At 29.6% G+C, this 19,287-nt stretch overlaps 1 protein-coding gene across 1 annotated transcript; it reads left to right on the top strand.

The window, feature by feature from the left end:
• Positions 1-3,506: 3,506 nt before the first annotated feature.
• On the top strand, positions 3,507-5,924 carry LOC122600792. The gene is made up of 4 exons (XM_043773553.1): positions 3,507-3,660; positions 3,783-3,868; positions 4,580-4,670; positions 5,651-5,924. The coding sequence occupies exons 1-4, from the start codon at positions 3,620-3,622 to the stop codon at positions 5,679-5,681; spliced, it is 249 nt and encodes an 82-aa protein (XP_043629488.1). The 5' UTR covers positions 3,507-3,619; the 3' UTR covers positions 5,682-5,924.
• The last annotated feature ends 13,363 nt before the right edge of the window (positions 5,925-19,287 follow it).

Raw genomic sequence — 19,287 nt, 5'->3', positions numbered from 1 at the left:
AAGGGAAAAACCAAATGAAAAAGTTATAAAAAAAAAAATCAAATGTTACATCTGAAAAAGGTATAAAACCTAAATGTTTAAAAAACTAAAAACGAATATATAATGAAAAAAAGAGAAAAAATTGGATAAAAAACAAATATATAGCATTGTAGAAACTTATAAAAAAAAATAAAATATAAAATGTAGAAAAAGGTATAAAAAACAAATGTTAAAAAGTCTTCAAAGAACACACCCACAAATTATATAAGGTTATAGGCTAGACATAATAAAAAACAAATATAAGGGGCAGAAAAGAAAAAAGGAAAAAAGGAAAGGGGGAAAAAGAAAGTAAAAAAATGAGAGGACAAAGTGTAAAGGTAAAAAAAACCAAAAAAAAAAAAGAGGGGGGGGGGGGGGGGGGGGGGGGGGGAGGGGGGGGGGAAGTGAGAAGGTTTCAACTCCGTGACCACCCACCCCACAAGTGGAGACACAAACTACTACACCAAGCTCGACTTTTGTGTCTTTATCTGGCAAATATGGTTGAAAGATCATCCCCTTTGCATGAGGTCTTGTGTTCAAGCCTTGGTATGATGGCTTGGCTTGGGATACCCAGGTTCAAGTTTGAGAGGACATGGTTTACCCCTATTAATCGACATGCCTTCAGGCGGATTAGTAAGGGGTTTTCCCCACATCGGGTATTTGAAATAGACATTTCTACTTCGAGGGGACTCTTTAGCGCGGACCCGGTTAAGAAAACGTATGCTAGACCTTCTGCTGTCGAATCACGACGCAAAGTTTTTTCAACGAAATTCACCTTTCAAAAAAAAAATCTGGCAAATATGGTTTTTATTTTAAAACGAAAAATGAGGACAAAATAGCTACCGTAGATAAGAAAGACTTTAAATGTTACTCCATCAATCCCATTTTAATTGTCTTATTTTGACTGGTCAAGTCCTTTTCTTTCGACTTTGACCATGAAGATCTTTGTTTGTGTTATATATTAGTCGATGAAAGTTATATCAATGAAAAGTATATTTGAAACTCATTCAATTCATATATATGTTATTTCAAGTGTTATATAACACAAATAATAATATTTACAGCCAAAGTTAAAATAAAAGGACTTCAAAAGTCAAAATAAAACACTTAATATGGAACGGATGGACTATATATATAGGGGTTGGATATTGTAAAATAAGTATTAAAGTAAAACAAATAGAACAATATCTTGACCTTTAGATCATGGTTAAATTGATGCACGAAGATTCACGAAATAATTGATACACGATAATTTTCATGATGCACGGTGATTTTCAATGAAGAGAAACTTATTGTTATATTTGCTTTACTTTAATACTTGTTTTATTTTATTTAAAACCTATATATATATATATATATATATATATATATATATATACATAATAATTAGTGGGCACCCCTAATCCACCTCCTTTAACCTAATACTCTCTCCTTATTAATCCTCTAAATTTTTAATATTTATTTAATAAAAAAAGGCCGACCTTTAATAAAAAAAAGTTATTATTATTATCTCGATATATATCGCTTAAAAAACTTTTCACATATTCTCAACCCTAAGAAAAAGCCTACGGCAAAAAAAAGAAGCTACAATCGACTACTTAAAAAAAAGAATTTTTATTTATATACTTTCTTCATATTTAATCATTATTATTATTATTTAACATTTAATTCTTATGTTATTGTTATTATTATTTTTTTAATTTAATTTGTTATCCATTATAGGTTCATTATGGCTTCTTCTTCAACAACAAAAAAATAAGGTTACATTAGTTCATCTTGAAGATCTTAAGCCAACACATGTTAACCATCATCAACGACTCCGTATTGTGCATGTATACACTGTTTCAGAGTGGAACAACCCGAAGAAAATCAAAACGATCGAGATGGTCTTTGTTGATGAATTTGTATGTATTTTTCAAATTATATACTCTACATTTTTTGTTTCTCTTTATATTCAACGAAAGTTGAAAAAAAGGGTAAACTATAATCGATATTTATATGGAGTTAATTTTCATATGTTTCTTTTTTAGCTTTCGTATTAATTAAGTTATGATATTGGTCATATACTTTTTGTTTCTCTTTTTATTTAACTAAAGTTGAAAACAAAAGGGGGTAAATTGGATCAATATTTATATGGAGTTAATTTTCATATGCTTCTTCTTTAACTTTCGTATTTATTAAGATATTGGTCATACACTTTTTGTTTCACAATTATTATAAGATTTTTATATATCTTGAGATTACATGTCCAATATACGGGTCTGAGCACTAGTATATATATATATATAAATATAATAATTAGTGGTGGCAGCAACACGACACTAATTTAGGTCCTCTATCCAGTGGTGTTTGATACAATAGAATGGAAATGGTGGAAAGGGAACGAGAAATACTTCTTATGTTTGGTTGCAATGGAGAATGAGAAAGAGAATCGAGAAGTGGGAATCGATTCCATTCCCACCATTTTCTATAAAGTGTAGAGAATGGATTGGAATGGGAAAATTTTTTTTTTTTTTTTTATTGATGTTATATGTATTAAATTTAATATTTTGTATTTTTTATATATTCATTCTTTGCTTGTACCAAACGACGGAATCCATTCTCTTTCCAAATACTCATTCTCTTTCCCGCTATATTCATTCTCTATCACATTTCTATTCTCTTTGATTCACTCGTACCAAACACCCCTAAATAAATCACTTATTTACCTTATTGCTCTAAACTAGTTTTAGTCCTCTGAATATTAGTCATATCTTCCAATAAACAAAACATTTTTCCGACAAACAAAATTTTTTTCATTTGGTGAGTACGGTTCGGTTTGATTCGGTTTTTTACTAAAACCGAAACCGAACCGTTATAATTCGGTTTTTGAAAATTAAAACCATTGGGTTTCGGTTTGGGTCTATTTCGGTTCGGCTTTAGTCGGTTTTTAACCACTTGTGATTTACGTCAAATTGAGATTAAAGTTTATAAGTTTATACCCTATAGTTACACCATAATTAATTTCAACAAGTTTTCTAAACAATATTAGTAGCAATAACACTACAACAATGACAACAAATCCATAAAAGTAAGTTGTACAAACTTCAAACAAATTTTATACATAACTATTTATATGTTTTACACGTTGTATAACTATACAACTATTAAAGCAAATCAATCTTGTTGTATATTTTTACTTAAAACATATAAATGATACTATTATATACACCTAAGTTGCAAATATATTAACATTTTTAGCAAAAATTAATAATAAATGATATGAATATAAAATAAAGTAAACAATATATATTTTTCGTTAGGTTCGGTTTTTCATTAGAAACCAAAATCGAATCATAACTCTGGATTTTTAAAAAACCAAAACCAATAATTTTTTGTTTTATCAGTTTTCAAGTTTTTCGGTTTTCATGGTTTTTTTTGTTTTCGGTTTGGTTTTTGCTCAACCTAGTGTAAGCAAACATAATAAACACAATTTAATTTTATATATATTTTCTTGAAGAAAAGGTAAAGAAAGTCGATATCTTTAGTCATCAATCATCATCATCAGCGGAATTGAAAGATCCCTAAAGTTTGATATTCAATTAAATTGTTTTCCTCTGCAATGTCATCATCATCATCATCATCTTCACAATCCACCAATGGGTATAACCTTGTTTTCTCTTTCTCTATAGATATATATGTATCTATGAATCAATCAATGAATACTAATTATAACTTTGTATTATTTGTGAATGGATGGATGGATATAATGATAATTGAAAAAGGGAGGAGGTGGTATATATGAGACAGACAAAAGGAGCTCCTTTTAAGTTTTTGGTTCCCCTTATCTATGCTCCTGTCCTTCCTCTCAGTAAGTGTTTTTTTTTTAATTGTTCATTTTGTTTGGAAGACATATATTTTTATTTGTTATATGTGTGTGTATTAGGTTAAGTTGATTTTGAGTAAATATTTAGTATGGGTTTATGTTAGGCCTTGACCTCTATCTCCAATAAAGATTTTTTAACTTAAGTAAACCCTAATTATTTGGGGGTTATAATTACTATAGTTTATGTATGTAGCATTATAGCTCTGTAGCGTTAAAGTTAATGACTTGTAGTTGTTTGTGAAATATGGGTGTGTTGACAAATGGTTGTTCGGGGCTTAAAACTTCTAGCTAAGTAAAAAAGAAAATTCATATTGAAAGGGTATGTTTAGTAAAACCAAAAGGTTTAGACTTTAGAGCTTGTATCTGGAACTTTGGTTTGTATAAATGTGTTTGGAGGTAAAATATGTGAAATGAGCAAGAAGGACAAAATTTAGATATTCAGTTGTGATAAAATGACTCGCAGATGCTGTTAACAAAATGAAGATTTTAGGTGTGAAATCTATGAGGTAATATCTTGATTGTTAAAATTTAAAATGTAGCTATCGTTGGTTTAAATGTGAAATAGAATGAGTTTGTCATGTTTCTGGTGTCGTTATAAACGGATTGACGAATATAGGATGAGTAAACATTGTGTTGATCAACATAAGTTCTACGTAGGTGTTATATCTCTAAGTTTTGTTTTTTTGTGGGTTGCAGTTCGACTTACATTGAAGCATAAACCAGTATTGAGGGATCGATTGTTCACAGCGGTTTTGGTTGGGGCATTTGCTCATGGATCTTACTTGGTGTATCCTTTTTTCTCCTGTTTTGCCTTATTAAACCAGATTTTGAGATACTTATGGCAGATTATAACTTTATATATGCTTATATGTGTTTGAAATTGATTAGTAGTCTTGAAGGATTCGATTATCTGCTTCTTATTGTTATTGTCACATGTGATACCCACTGATAAAAAGCGAATTACAGGCGTAGAGATTGAATAATGTACTCTTAATTATGCTTGGGTGGCGTTATCTGTTTTCATTCTGATTATATAAAAAAAAATGCAACGATTATTAGTTATTGCCCGACTCCCCCATCAAAGCCTACAAATATATTTTCATCAAAACTTCTTAAGTCAAGTCTCTTTTATATCTAAAGTAAGATTCTGTTACATGTTAATGGTAACTCTTGATGTCAAAGCGTGAAACCTTACTGGGAAATTGCAACTTTTGAAAAATCTATAGAATATTGTGTACGTATGCTCTTGAAATGATTAGACTATTTTCCAAAGGTGAGATCTTGATGCAAGTGGTTTTATATACGTATTTTGCAATAAATTCTTGGTCTACCGTGTCTTAAATATTAACCTCACATTATATGTGTCATATAAGATTAAAAGGTAGTAAACTGTTACAACTGAAGGCTATAAACTCCAGCTTCTCAAGGGCTTGTTATAATTGTTATAAAGTTTTTCCACAATTTGAAACAACAGCACGTCCATTCTTCAGTGTTTGATAAAGTTACTGAAAGAAAGTGTTAGTTACTAATTTTCAACTTCCATATTGAAAAAGATAATGACGAAAATGGTACGTCCTTGAGCTGGAAGGATGTACTTCTTTTTTTATTTGTGTAAAAAACTTATACAAATACTGGAATAGTTGATACATTTCTTGAGGGACGGGAGTTATCATTGGTGGCTGTAATATTCTGTGATCTTCTTTTTATTTGTTTTACAATTTTTTTCGCTTGTATTGGCATGTAGTTTTTCTTTACAAACATCCTCAGATCAGATCTGTATGACAGCGAGAGCAAATGAACCAGCAAATCATCTCAAAAGCAGCTTTTGGTGTGTGTCGGTATAATGCAGAATGCTACTCTGGTAATGGCATAAATGAAAGTTTACAACTTGTTTATGGTTGCATTCTTGAGATCCATTTTTTGTTGGACTTAATTGGTAGTTAGCTCAGAATAAAATAAGAACAGGGGAAATCAATGTTACCAAACTTTAGAGATGAAAACTCAATATTCTTGATTAATGAGCTTGAAATTTAATCCCAAAGTATGGTCCCATATGTTTAGCCATTTTCTTATCTAGGAACTACGAAAGTGCCTTTATAACTATGTCTTGAGTAATATTCGATTTCTATGTATAGTTTTGATGTGATTCGGCCTGCAATCTGCATTGTATTGTTCAGGCATTTTTCAAATCACGATTATGTATACCCAATGGCAATTGACAATTCTGTTGACCATAGTTAGTGCTGAACTTTTAGATCCACATTTTAAAGTTGACTGGCTGCTGAGAATGACTTCCAGCCCACTCTGAACAACTTGACAGATTTTGTTTTGCATGAAATTGGTTGACTTGGTATTGATAGAAAGTTCAAGCTTTTTAGAGTTTTGGTTTTACTGTTCATATAGCTTTGATGTATGCTTTGATATCAAACATTGTATATGTACTTGCATTTACAAATCATATAATGAAGTTCTAGCGACACCCGTGAATGGGCTGATAGGCATGCAAACTTCTAGACTAAACTAGTTATTAACTTATCATGTCTTTGGTCTTTCGTTTCTTGCAACTGGAATTGTTATCGTTTGCGATTATGGTCTTAACAAAACATACTCAGGGTAGAGGTGGCAAATTCGGTGGGCCAGGTAACAGGCCAAATAGAGTTAGTTTTGTGGTTGGTTGAAATGGCTTGACCCGTAACAATTTTTTCTCGAAGTAATTAGTGTGTTTAGTATGATTGCAGAAGTTATATAATTTAGAGACTAAACTTATTTCTTACTAGAATGTTGTAGACGGTTTTATGAATTACAAAGTCATGTTGGGTGACGTTCATTTGACCATTTTCTTTAGTGCTTATGTTTTGTTTACCATGCTTGACCTAATAGAGATGTAAAATAATAATTCATGTTGAACTATTTATAAGCACACATAGCAGTTTCCGTTTATGAGACTAATGTACATGTGGATTCCTCAAAAAGTATTAGTCAGTTAATTGAGGGATTGGCACATATTGGCATCATGATCTCATCATGTTGGCTTTAACTAGTTTCATATTTTCATCGATACTCTCATGTTTCTTCTAGGTCGAATGATACTTTTGCATAACCCGTCTGCACATCTGCTGAAGAACTCTTATAAATCAGTAAGGCGGATGCAGTGTTAAACTACTGGGGGGTAATGCCCCCTATGGGCAGCCCAAAATTGTCTATCTATTATTGTATAATTTCTTGTCAAAGCCCATTTATTATAATAGTGCCCTCAGCCCAACTTTTAGATGCCCTCATAGCCTCATCCCTAACTTCCCAAGTGTCCAACCATTCCTACAAATAAACCTACGGATCTTTTGATGGGTTTTAGATAAAGATAACATTTTTGGTTTGCTTATTTTGGATTTTTTCTCCCCCGTAAATTATTGGTTTAATTGAATGTAAGGTAACTAAGTTTGATATAAGGATTTTGTTGATATGACTTGATTAGAAGATTTTGTGTAATTGAATATTTATTTATGAGTATATGTTAATTGTTTAGATGTTCCGCCAACAATAATAATACCCAGTCCTGTAAAAAACAGGTGTAGTGTATAAAGGATTTGGACTATATTATATATACATATAATATTTTTTTAATGTTGTTTACTGATTTTTATGATGTTCATCAGTCATTCAGTAAATTTTTTTTGCCTCCGCTAGAACAAAATGCTAGATCCGCCCTGCTTTTGAAATTCGGGTTCCTTCCAACTGATTTAATCTTTAATCAACTTCTGTATTTGGGTTGCTATTTCATATTATCCTGCTTGATATGCTTTATTATGCTTATGCATTTGAAACTTACCATAGCTGGATTGAAGTTTAAGTTGACAATTGTGTGTCATTCTAGATCTTTGTGCAGTTAGCATTTACATATTTGAGGTTGTTTTTCCTACTTTGAAGGTTTCCATTATGCTCCATAGCGTAACTAGATAACCATGAAAAGTTAAGAATGTTGATTTGAGGCAAAACCTGATCTATACAAATAAATGTGGCAAAATGGGTGGTCCGGGCAGGTTGGTAACATGTCAAAAGAGGTGGATTTACCATGCCTGGTTGACGCACAAAAACGTTTTTTGTCACTTTTTGACTTTGTACAAGTAGTTAGTAATGTTTTCCGATTTGACCTACAAAAACCTTTATGTCAAAACAGGTAGAGATCGCCTCTTGACAGCCATTTTAGTTTTGGTTATATTTTGTCAATTTGACCCGCTAGGAAAAAGTCTGGGATCAATTTATTCACAAATAAAGGATTCGAAATTGATCTCTGAAGAAAGCATGAATGTTTCAGTATCCAGGCGATTTTCATTGTCATGGTATGCTGCTAGAGTCTTCGAGTGATAGGGTGAAAGAAGCTAACAAGACATGAGGTTCTTCTTAGTCTGCCATTGGTACTGACAGTAATAATTACGTTTGATCAATACTATATATCTTGCATGACCAAATTGGCGATTCTTATTTTTGTCAACTATGTTATGCCTACGAATTCTGTGATTTATAGGCTTGTTGGCCGCTCGTCATGGACTCGTGGAGTTTGGTTATATTCATTACGTTTCACATGTTTTGTGACTTGGTCTCATCATACTAACTATGGTACCCTTATTAATAGCACTCCGAACCTTGGAAATATGGAGCATTCAAATTAGCTTTGATGCCCCGAACATGAAGATCCTCTAGAGGCAGGACCTGTAAGTGCCATCATTTGGTTGGTTAAAATGACTCGTAGACCAACTTGACCTATATAGAACATACAAAAACGACAAAGCTCGATGGTGATAGGATGGTATGTGCGAGAATTGTGTGGTCCATGTCTAATGTCTTAGCCCAGGTCGGCTGATCCGTTCATCCGCACATGTAAGTTAGGTTTAGATCCTATCAACACAAATGTCCTGCTTTGTAAGTTGAAAATAAGAGAAACCAACGATGACATAATAGAAATGAAGAAACAAAAACAAGCGAACGATCTGGTAAAAAGACCTAAATGCATCAGATTTTAAACTTTTCGGAAGAGAGGACAACCACGAAAACCGACATCACATTTCAAGTTCATAATGTAGGTTGATTGTGTACTTCACGGTTCTGGCAAAAGAATGCAAGTAGTACCAAATTGTGAAGGTGGTGGGCGAATTGGACAAATTGTTGCTCACGAATAAGCATAATTATGACCCATTTTGTCTCGACACAGAGTGAGTGAGTTGTATATTTGGTCGTACCTTAATCACAATTCAAAACATTGCATATATTTGTAATGTAATGTCTTTTTCAGTCAATTCAATAAACAGACTCAATGCAACTAGAGCAAAATGGTGTAAATTGAAAATATATTTACCAAAATGGTGTAGTTAAAAAAATATTTACCAAACTAGTGTTTTCTTAAAAAATATCTATCAAAATGGTGTTTTTTTTTATCACTTTTGTAGCATTTTTACCCAAACATTACGTTGTACTTGTTTTATCAAATCTACAAAATTATTGAAACTTAAAAACTCATAATATCTCATAACATTACAATGCTAATACAGAAGAGCATAAGCATAGATCTTAAATAAAAAAGTACCACGTGCATATAAAAATTCTTAGTTTCATTCAAAACGTATGATTAAGCAATACCATGTACGTGAACAAATATTAAGCAAATGAAACATTTACAAAGATGAAGACAAATCTACTTAATCATTAAAACTTAAAAGCTCATGAATTTTTATAACATTACAAAGCCGATACAAGAGAATATAAGCATTAATTTAAATAGAAAAAGTAACAATTATATATAAAAATCGTTAGTTCCATTTGCTTCAATTTTTGTAAACATTTCATTTGCTTGATTTTATTCATATACATAGTATTGTTTAATATTGGTGATAACTTCTATATTGCGTTTTGAATGAAACCAATAATTTTTATATGTATGTGGTACTTTTTTATTTAAGATTTATACTTATACTCTCTTGTATTAACATTGTAATGTTATGAGATATCATGAATTTTAAGTTTTAATGATTTAATAAAAACAAGTACAACATAATTTTTAAGCAAAATGCTACAAGAATAATAAAAAACACTATTTTGATAAATATTTTTTAAGAAAACACTTCTTTGGTAAATATTTTTTAAACTATACCATTTTAGTAAATATGTTTTCATTTACACCATTTTGGGTATTAACTGATGCAACTATGCATGATTTGCATGATACATGTAGAAATAATTTTCAGAGGTGGACGTGGGGTTGTGGGATCAAGGTGGCTCTGTCGACATCGGTTTGTCTGTGTGGGTTGTTCATGATTGTTTATTTATTTATTTTTGTTTTCTTACTCGTTGAAATTAGGATATTGTGTAGACTAGTTTTGAGGCTATTGTTACAAAAGTGATATGGTTGTGGTGTGATGTTGTGGCACTACCAAGGTCAAAGTGTGGTAATGTTACCATTACTAACTCTTATAGTAAAAATATATAACATTGTAAATTTCATCCCTAAATGAGTATCTTTTTTTTAACCATAAGCAATCTTTGTTCGGTTTTGCTACTAATAAATACGTTTAAGAAACATATTGCAATATTGAGTTATTTTTTTGCAGCATTTATGTTGCTACATTACATCTGTGTAACCAAAAATAAAACAATTTTGTTAGGTTGTCTCAAAATTTTTTCCCTTTTAATTACGTTTTTCTTTCCATAAAGCAACTATAGAAATTCAAAAGAAATTAGCAAGACAACAAATCTTATAAATACTAAACGATAATTTCGATGAAACCGACCGTAAAACTACATCGACCGTGAGAGCTGTGGAAAGCATGAAAAGCAGGACCGCGATGAAAGGAGGACCGCGGCTCATCCAAACACTAAACACATGAAAAGCATTACCGTTGGACGATCACTCGATAGAAAGCATAAAAAGAACTGAGGATGGACACAATGAATAAGACGGAAGTCGTCGTTAAGACCTCGAGCAAAATAGTTCTGGATGATTAGACTGTCTATGACACCTTCAAAGTCGTAACATTCAAATTCAAAGTAGTAACATTCATGCTTCTTTGGACAAATAGAAAACAAATATTGGTATTATGCATACAGTCCAATTCAAAATACGTACATTGATACGTAGTATAAAAAGTCAACAATTATTGTATAAAAGCGTCCGATGCCAGTCGCAAAAGGACGTTTTAATGAACTCTTGGATGGTGTTGGACCTTATATTTATTTATTTCAATGCTATCTCGATCACAAACCCAAAATTATATATATATATTTTTTTTTTCTGAACATCCCAAAATGATGTTAACCCAAGTTAAACCTGAATAAACATTTTTTCGGGCAGGCCAGAAAATTGTCAGAAATGATCATATATAAAATAACCGTTAAGGTTGGAAGCCATATTTATACCATATTTTTATTAATCGATTATACGATACAACTGATACAATAAGTAGTATAAGTATATAATCCATAGTAATGATAGACTGATTAAAAAAATATATCATATGATTATCATTTCCCATTAAGGTTGATTACATTTTGAGAAAAAAACTCATTATTATCTTTGAAAAACCTGAACAACTAGTGAAATAAATCTTTTAATTATCATGAATCATGATATAGGAGAATTCCGATTTATTGTCGTGAACGATGATTATGACAATTGACATCGACTAGTGTATGTGTTATCCTTAACTGACGATTTACATATAATTTTTTCGATATATCGATCTAGAAACGAAATATGCATTAAGTTTCTTCTAGAACCTTATGGATTTGTGTGTTTAAAGACGACGTTGTCAAAATAATGTGGTATTTATGGAGTACAAGTGTACAACTCAAATAATAGTAGTATGTGAAGAACAAAAAATCTCCTCGTGAAAATATAATGACTTAATTCTCCCAAAATTTAAAAAGGCTTAAATGAAAATGAAATACTTGTTTTAAAAGATAAGATTGTTTTTATATATCTAACAAACTAAGGGGTGTTTGGTTCACATAGAGGAATGGCAAAGGGAAAGGGAATATAAAGGAATGTCAAGAAATACTTTTATTGCATTAACATTGCTTGGTTATATTCAGAAATCAATACTTGATATATAATAATAATAATGATTATTATTATTATATACAATATATATATAAATACACATACAAAACAAAATTCTAAAACGCATCACCCATGATGATTCAAGAATATGAATATGAATAAAGTGTTTTTCTTTTTCAGATTGTCAGAAACAAATTCAAGAATACAACATACTCGTATACAGTATATAACTTTATGTCATAGATCTAACTTCCCTATCTCTCTTGTTTTCCTTTAAACGGTCCCCTCTCTCTCTAATAATACACATCTCCACCACCACCACCCACCCACCGTGGTGACTGTTGGAGATGATGTCGGATGGTGAAGTTGGAGGTGATGTGTGAAAAGTGGGTTAGTTGCATGTATTTTTTCAGAGGATGTGTGGCGGCGGATGTGGAGGTGACTTCAGGTGGCGGAAGTTGGAGGTGATTTTGGGTGGCGACAGTTGGAAGGTGGCAGTGGTGGTCGGATTCCAACCGTCATGGGTAGAGAAAAGAGAAGAAGGAAGAAAAAGAAGAAGAGATTAGTGGATAATGATTACCTTAACCTCCTATTTATTGGGTAATACTCCAATACCCACTTTTAGGTATCAAATACCTTTCCTTACTACTACCAAGCATGTGTATTCATTATCTTTCTCATTCACCACCCCCAAAACCCCCCAACCAGGCACCCCCTAAATTAATGTCTCGCGAATTAGAAGGGGTTTTTCATCCTAATAGATTTTGGATGAAGGGGCTCTCTAACGTGGACTCGGTTAAACCAACATAGTCTAAATCCTCCGTCTTTGATATTCGATTCACACATATAAAAAAGAAAAATATATCAAAAGAATGGAATTCCTAAAAATTTCGGTTACACTTGTTTCATAACAGGGTTCAATTGTGCTTCATGATATTTATTAAAATGATATAAAAGTAAATTAGGTTTGTCGTTATAAAAACGGAAGAAATAACAATTCTATTACAATATATAAAACATCTGAGATTCTTATTGAAATACTAAATACTTATACAACCAAAATCAAATTTAGTTAGAATAAATCTTAAATTGGTTCTTTAATAGAAACTCATCATAAAGTTCTACATATATGTTAGCATAAAGATAAAACTAAAAATAGAAAAATATAAATTTATGTATCCTACAATTCTTTGCTTAAGATCCAAGATTAGATAAAGCATGCATATCTATTAGCGAATATTAAAGTTTTAAAATATAACCTAATAACCATAGTAACAAAAACAAGATTAAAAAATAGACAAGCAGAAAAAGAAAAGGCAAAGAATAATGATGACATTGGAATGATGGTGAGATGGAAAAAGATAAAGAAGAAAATAATTAACAAATAGATAACCATAAGTTTTAAGTATAAGCTTAATGCAATAATGCCTTAATACTAATCAGTACACGATTAATTACCGATGATTTTCATCCGAGACACTAGACTAGAGCCCTTTTTGGATGTCGATAATCACAAGAAGATCCTGAAAGCAACTTGCATCAATAATTCATATTAAACAACTAATTACGTCTGTATCAATATTTAAAAATTAGTTAATCTTGCTTTCAATGTTTTCCGATCTTTAAGCACAGTTTAACCTTTTTTTTATTGGGTTACAATGACAAGTTGACAACACATATCAATGATAAGTAATTGGTGCATATTCTATTGTTAGAAAATTCATAATATATGTTATATATATATATATAACATATATATATATAACATATATATATATATGTTATATATATATATACTAGGTTTTTGACCTGCGCGATGCGCGAGCTGTATAAAAAACTATATAATACACTTTATATATGAAGAAATGATAGCGAACATATTTCATTAGAATTACGTGATGTGAACTATATAAATAGTTTAGTAACATATAAACATATGGTTGAACGGAAATAAATTCAACCAAAAGCTTGACAAAATATGAACTTAAAGAGATAGGAGAACTTAAGCTATTAAGTTATACTTTAAATTATCATTAAGAATTTAGTAATATGTTTTTCTTCTAGTAATTCTAGTAATTTGCCTTTTGTTGCCACTAAATGATCTACATCTAGAACATGTATCATGTAGTCGTCTTGTTACAACATAACTCAAAGACATACAATTTGATCCTTAATGTAGAGTGACAATTCCATTACATTTTTCTCCAAAAAAGTTAAAAGTCACATGAAAAATTACAATTGGCTGGATATATAATTCAAAGAGGATAATTTGACTATGCCTTGTGTGTTGAATGTTCTTCTTAACATCCAAAAAGTAAAACAGTTATATTCATTTGAAGGTGTTGCTGCGATTTTTAGAAATGGATTATCAACACCATGGTGGTTTTAATTTTTGTTTAATCTAATTGACTAATCCAGAAGAGGTAGAATGTGCCGTTCCAAAAAAGAAAAAAAAAATTAGGATGTAGAATTTGGTTTAAGGGTGGGGTAGGTCTCGGACTCCGAGTGATTTACAATTACTTGAATTTATATGACTCAATTTTTTTTTTGGTTTTGCTAAACGAAACCCTAAAGGTTTTTGTTAAAGTGTATTAATTAGTTTTACGTTTACCATAAAACCTATCTTATTTGTACTTACCGGCTATTGGCAAAGAAGAAGGTATACACCAAGGTAGTTTGTATACTTAAAAGAGGATATTGTTTATTAAAACAAAAAGTTTAAATTTGGAACATATATTCAAGGTGTAGTTAATAGAATGTTAAGATTTATGAGTTTCGATGTTATCTTTTAACTAATTAAATCTATTTTTTACACTTAATTTGTTTTATTTATTTGTTTTATTTTTGTATATTCATATAGTTTTGAAAACTTCCAAATAATCATCATAAGAAAAAAAGGAAAAGAACTTTATATGTAATGTTGAATAAAAAAGATAATGAAATATAATTAGGTATAGACGTGATTTTTTAGTTAAAGAGAAGATATCATTTTATCTAATGAGAAGATCTTAGAATTCTACAATATATTTATTTATTTATTAGTTAATTAATATATATATATATGTTCATTTTTTTTTCTAAATATATAGTTTATTTTAGAAAAAAATATGGAGTTGACACATAGGATAAAATCCTATGTGGCATTTTTTAAATATAGTTTTAGATTGCAAGAGGGCTTTAAAAAGCTTGGTTAACTACTTTTTTATAAGAGTTATAGATAGGGACAATCAAATAAGAACAGTCTTAAAATAAGAACGGTAAGAACACTTAAAAAAATCATTTTGATGCATTAAAAGTCTATAAAACTAACATAGTGCATAACTAATTATCATTATTTAAGTGTATAGCAACACATTGGCCTGTCAAAATCAAGAAAATCATGTTTTTTGTTTTGTGCATCCATCTTGGATGCACATTCTTCAAAATGATGCATCCACAAAAAAACGTGATTTTTTCGATTTTGACGGATCAATATGTTGTTAAATATTTAAATGATGATAATTAGTTCTGCACTATGTTAGTTTTATGTACTTTTAATGCATAAAAATGATGTTTTTTAAGTATTCTCACCGTTTTTATTTTAAGACTGTTCTCACCGGAGTGTTACCCTATATATATATATATATATATATATGGGAAAAAAGAAATATAAGGCTGTCCGGCACCTAAGGTTAGGTGTGGAACCCCTCACATACTAATATTTTTTTAATGGATTAAAAAAACAATATGTCAGTGTTCCACACCTAAGTTTAAATACCTGACAGCCTTATATTCTCATCCCCTAATATATATATATATATATGGGGATGGGAATATGAGGCTATCAGGTAGCTAAGCTTAGATATCAGACACTCACATATTAATTTTTTAAACCATAAAAATCACGGGGCCCAGACATTTATTCATTAAACAATAAATAATAAATAATTAGGGTGTGAGAGTTCCATATCTAAGCTTAGGTGTCGGACAACCTTATATTCTCTTTTCCCTATATATATACTAGGGTTTTTTCCTCGTGCGTTGCACGAGCTAACACTAAGTTACAGCAAATAATTCAACGAAAGCTCAATTTATATAAGAAAAACTTCAAGTAAAGAACGAATAGTTTTTTATTAAATTCTTGTAACCTACATATAAGCCGTAATGATTTCAGAGCAGAATTGTTACCCGAAAACAAATAGTTAAGAAGATATTTACCCCTATATAACATATGGTTACAAGTTTACAACAATATTCACATTCATAAGTATGAAATACCTTATCATGCGTATATAAGAAGATGCATCATGTATTTATGAATTCTAAATATTAATGGAACAAAAATTATATGTAGAATATATCATCGAATGATATTCTTTTTAATAAAAAGAGTTAAGAAAGAAAGAAAAAAAGAAAATATTGTTATTCCAACTGCTCCAAACATGGTTACGTTAAATATACTATGCAATATAACAAAAGGTTCTAAAAAAAAGTCAAATAATACACAACCCACATGCATAAGATTATCCGAATAGTATATTATAAGTTTCGCATATACTAAATGACCATAATAACATCCTATACTTAAAAGAGGGTATATCATTTTACCTTATATCTTCCAAACCTCTAATATTTCTATGATTCTATCACATAACCCATTCCGATAGCATTAAATGAACTCTATAACAAAATTGATATTAATACAAAAGGCCATAGGACCTAATACAATTTCTTTTTATGTGTTTTGAAAAGTAAATCTTTTGATAGGAAAGACATCTTTAAGAAATATATTATGATATTAGAGATATTTTATTAAAAATATTGTACAATAATTATAAAGATATCCTATGTGTCAATTTTTAAAAATACTTTTAAATTGAAAAAGGGCTGTAAAAGGCTAGGATTATTATTATTTTAATATATATATATACTAGGTGGTTCAACCCGCCCGATGGGCGGTGTCGATTTTTAAAATGTCTGTGTTTGTCGCGGTTATCCTTTTTTTTTTCTTCTTAAAGGCAATAACGCATACCATCATATTTATATTTACCCTAAAAAATGATGTAGGAAATAAAATTTAACAACATAAATGGTAGAAAAGTTATAAAAAACCAAGAATTTACAAATATAAATCTTAAAAAACAAAGATAACCAAAAACAAAAACAAATACAAAACCAAAAATAATATAGATATGAAAAAAAGAAAAATAGCAAAATACAAAAAAAGAAAAAAAAAAAAGATACAACAAAAGTATTTGGATACTTAAAAAAACAAAGCAAAAAAATAAAAAATTTTAAAGTTTGGATTAAATCAGAAAGAAACATAAGTGGAGGGGGCAAACTATAAATTCTGAAATCTTGAAAACACATATCCATAAAGTTGAAGAAAAAAGCAGGGAAAGGGTTTCAAACTCCAAATCTCTAGTATAGAGAGGCAAAATGCATACCACTCCTTCTACAAACTAATTTGCTTATATTTTCATAAACCAAATATATATCTTATCTATTTCTTTTATGCAAAAAGACAAACTAATTACTGTTCACATTGTATTCTCATATTTAAGTATGTAATAACGTTTAACTGAAATAAATAATATCGAATTTCATATTTATTTAAACTCCATCTTTTAATTCAATCATGAATCTCAAATATTGTTTTTTAATAATATATTTAGTTTTAAGTTTTGAGTTTTTTTTTTAATATAATATAAAAAATACAATGTTCATTTAAATTGTTATTAAATATTTTTATCAAAAGCTGATTTGTAGTTACAAAATCCAGTTCTTAAGTATAGAAAATTGTACGATGCGGCTCAATCGAGTTAAATGGGAAAGTATCTTTAGATGATGATAAGCAACAAATGTAAGATCCAAATATATAAACAAATATTATCTAAAAAAATGTATTACAAAAGATGAAATATAATATATGCGTTCAATGTCTTATAATTATATAGTTTTAAATTTGATTTTATTTACATTTTTAACATTTAAATTTACGTATTTAACAATTTATTTTATCTTGAAAATGTTATAAACAATCTGTATATTTGACACGAACATAAATCTAGTACTCTTGTTAACTATGAGTACAAGTTACTCATGCTATCTATCTTGTTCCATATATGTTTAGTTTTAACCAACCACATACAAGGATGCATATTGTTCCACATGACCATATCTATGTTAACTTTGATCAGTTTTCGTATTAAATGATAAAACTATTTATGATGAGATGTTCGATATGATTAGGTGATTCAAGAATTTCAGAAACAGTCTCATCAGTTGACATATTTTCGATCTAAATGTGTTAAAATACAAGTGAAAGATATCAAGATTGATATGATGTTAATTAATAGAAGAATGAAATTAAAATGGTTGCTAGCTAGCTACTTTTTGATATATATATATATATATATATATATATAATTATTAAAATAGTAGGAAACTGAATGATTCTAAAGCCTTTAAAAAATTAAACCTATTTTAAAAATATGTCACGTAGGATTTATCTTATGTGGCATCTCCACACTATGTATATATTTATTTATTATTATTTTCAGATGGCGTTAGTCTTTCAAATAAATAAGTTATATTTATAATATTCCATACAATATTTTCCTAATTAATTCAATTCCTCTATAGAAATTTAAATATAAATAAAAATATTATATATATATAATAATAAATAAATATATACAAAGAAGTATGGAGATGCCGCATAGGATAAATCCTACGTGACATATTTTTAAAATAAGTTTGAATTTTTAAATGCTTTAGAATCATTCGGTTTACTACTGTTTTAATAATTATATATATATATATAGGGAAGTGAGTATGAGGTTGTTCCCCATCTAAGCTTAGATAAGGAACCCCTCACATTTGGTTTTATAATCATAAAAATCACGGGGCTCATGTATTTATTTAAAATTCAAACAAATATTAAAATATTTATATATGAGGTGTTCCACATCTAAGCTTAGATAGGGAACAACCTCATACTCACTTTTCCCCCATATATATATATATATAAAGTAACACTCTTTATTCATATAACAATTACGTATTTTGTTGTAACAAAACTTAATTGATGTTTTACTAGTAAAATAACACTTTTATAATCATAAGAGCTATAGTTGACACAAAGTATGTAACACATTAAAATGAGTATAACTAATGATAATTAGCCATCACTAACAATTTATTACTTGTATATGCTTAAAAAAAATTAATACATTCAATATTAAAAACTAAACATTGAATTTACAAACAACAAAATACAAGTAATTTATTAATTGTTATAGAATATTTTTGTAAGGCCAAAAAGTTTTTTAGAATGGTTTCTTCCTGAGCTCAAATTTAAATCCTGTCACATGTA

Source organism: Erigeron canadensis, chromosome 5, assembly GCF_010389155.1.
Source record: "Erigeron canadensis isolate Cc75 chromosome 5, C_canadensis_v1, whole genome shotgun sequence".
NCBI lineage: Eukaryota > Viridiplantae > Streptophyta > Magnoliopsida > Asterales > Asteraceae > Erigeron > Erigeron canadensis.
This window is presented reverse-complemented; position numbering and strand designations above follow the sequence as displayed.

What these genes read in the sequence shown, in the direction of transcription:
- LOC122600792 (XM_043773553.1), top strand. Translation starts at nt 3,620, where the DNA reads ATGTCATCATCATCATCATCATCTTCACAATCCACCAATGG. An exon ending in TCTTCACAATCCACCAATGG is followed by an intron (nt 3,661 to 3,782) that starts GTATAACCTTGT and finishes TAATTGAAAAAG; the next exon opens with GGAGGAGGTGGTATATATGA. An exon ending in TGCTCCTGTCCTTCCTCTCA is followed by an intron (nt 3,869 to 4,579) that starts GTAAGTGTTTTT and finishes TGTGGGTTGCAG; the next exon opens with TTCGACTTACATTGAAGCAT.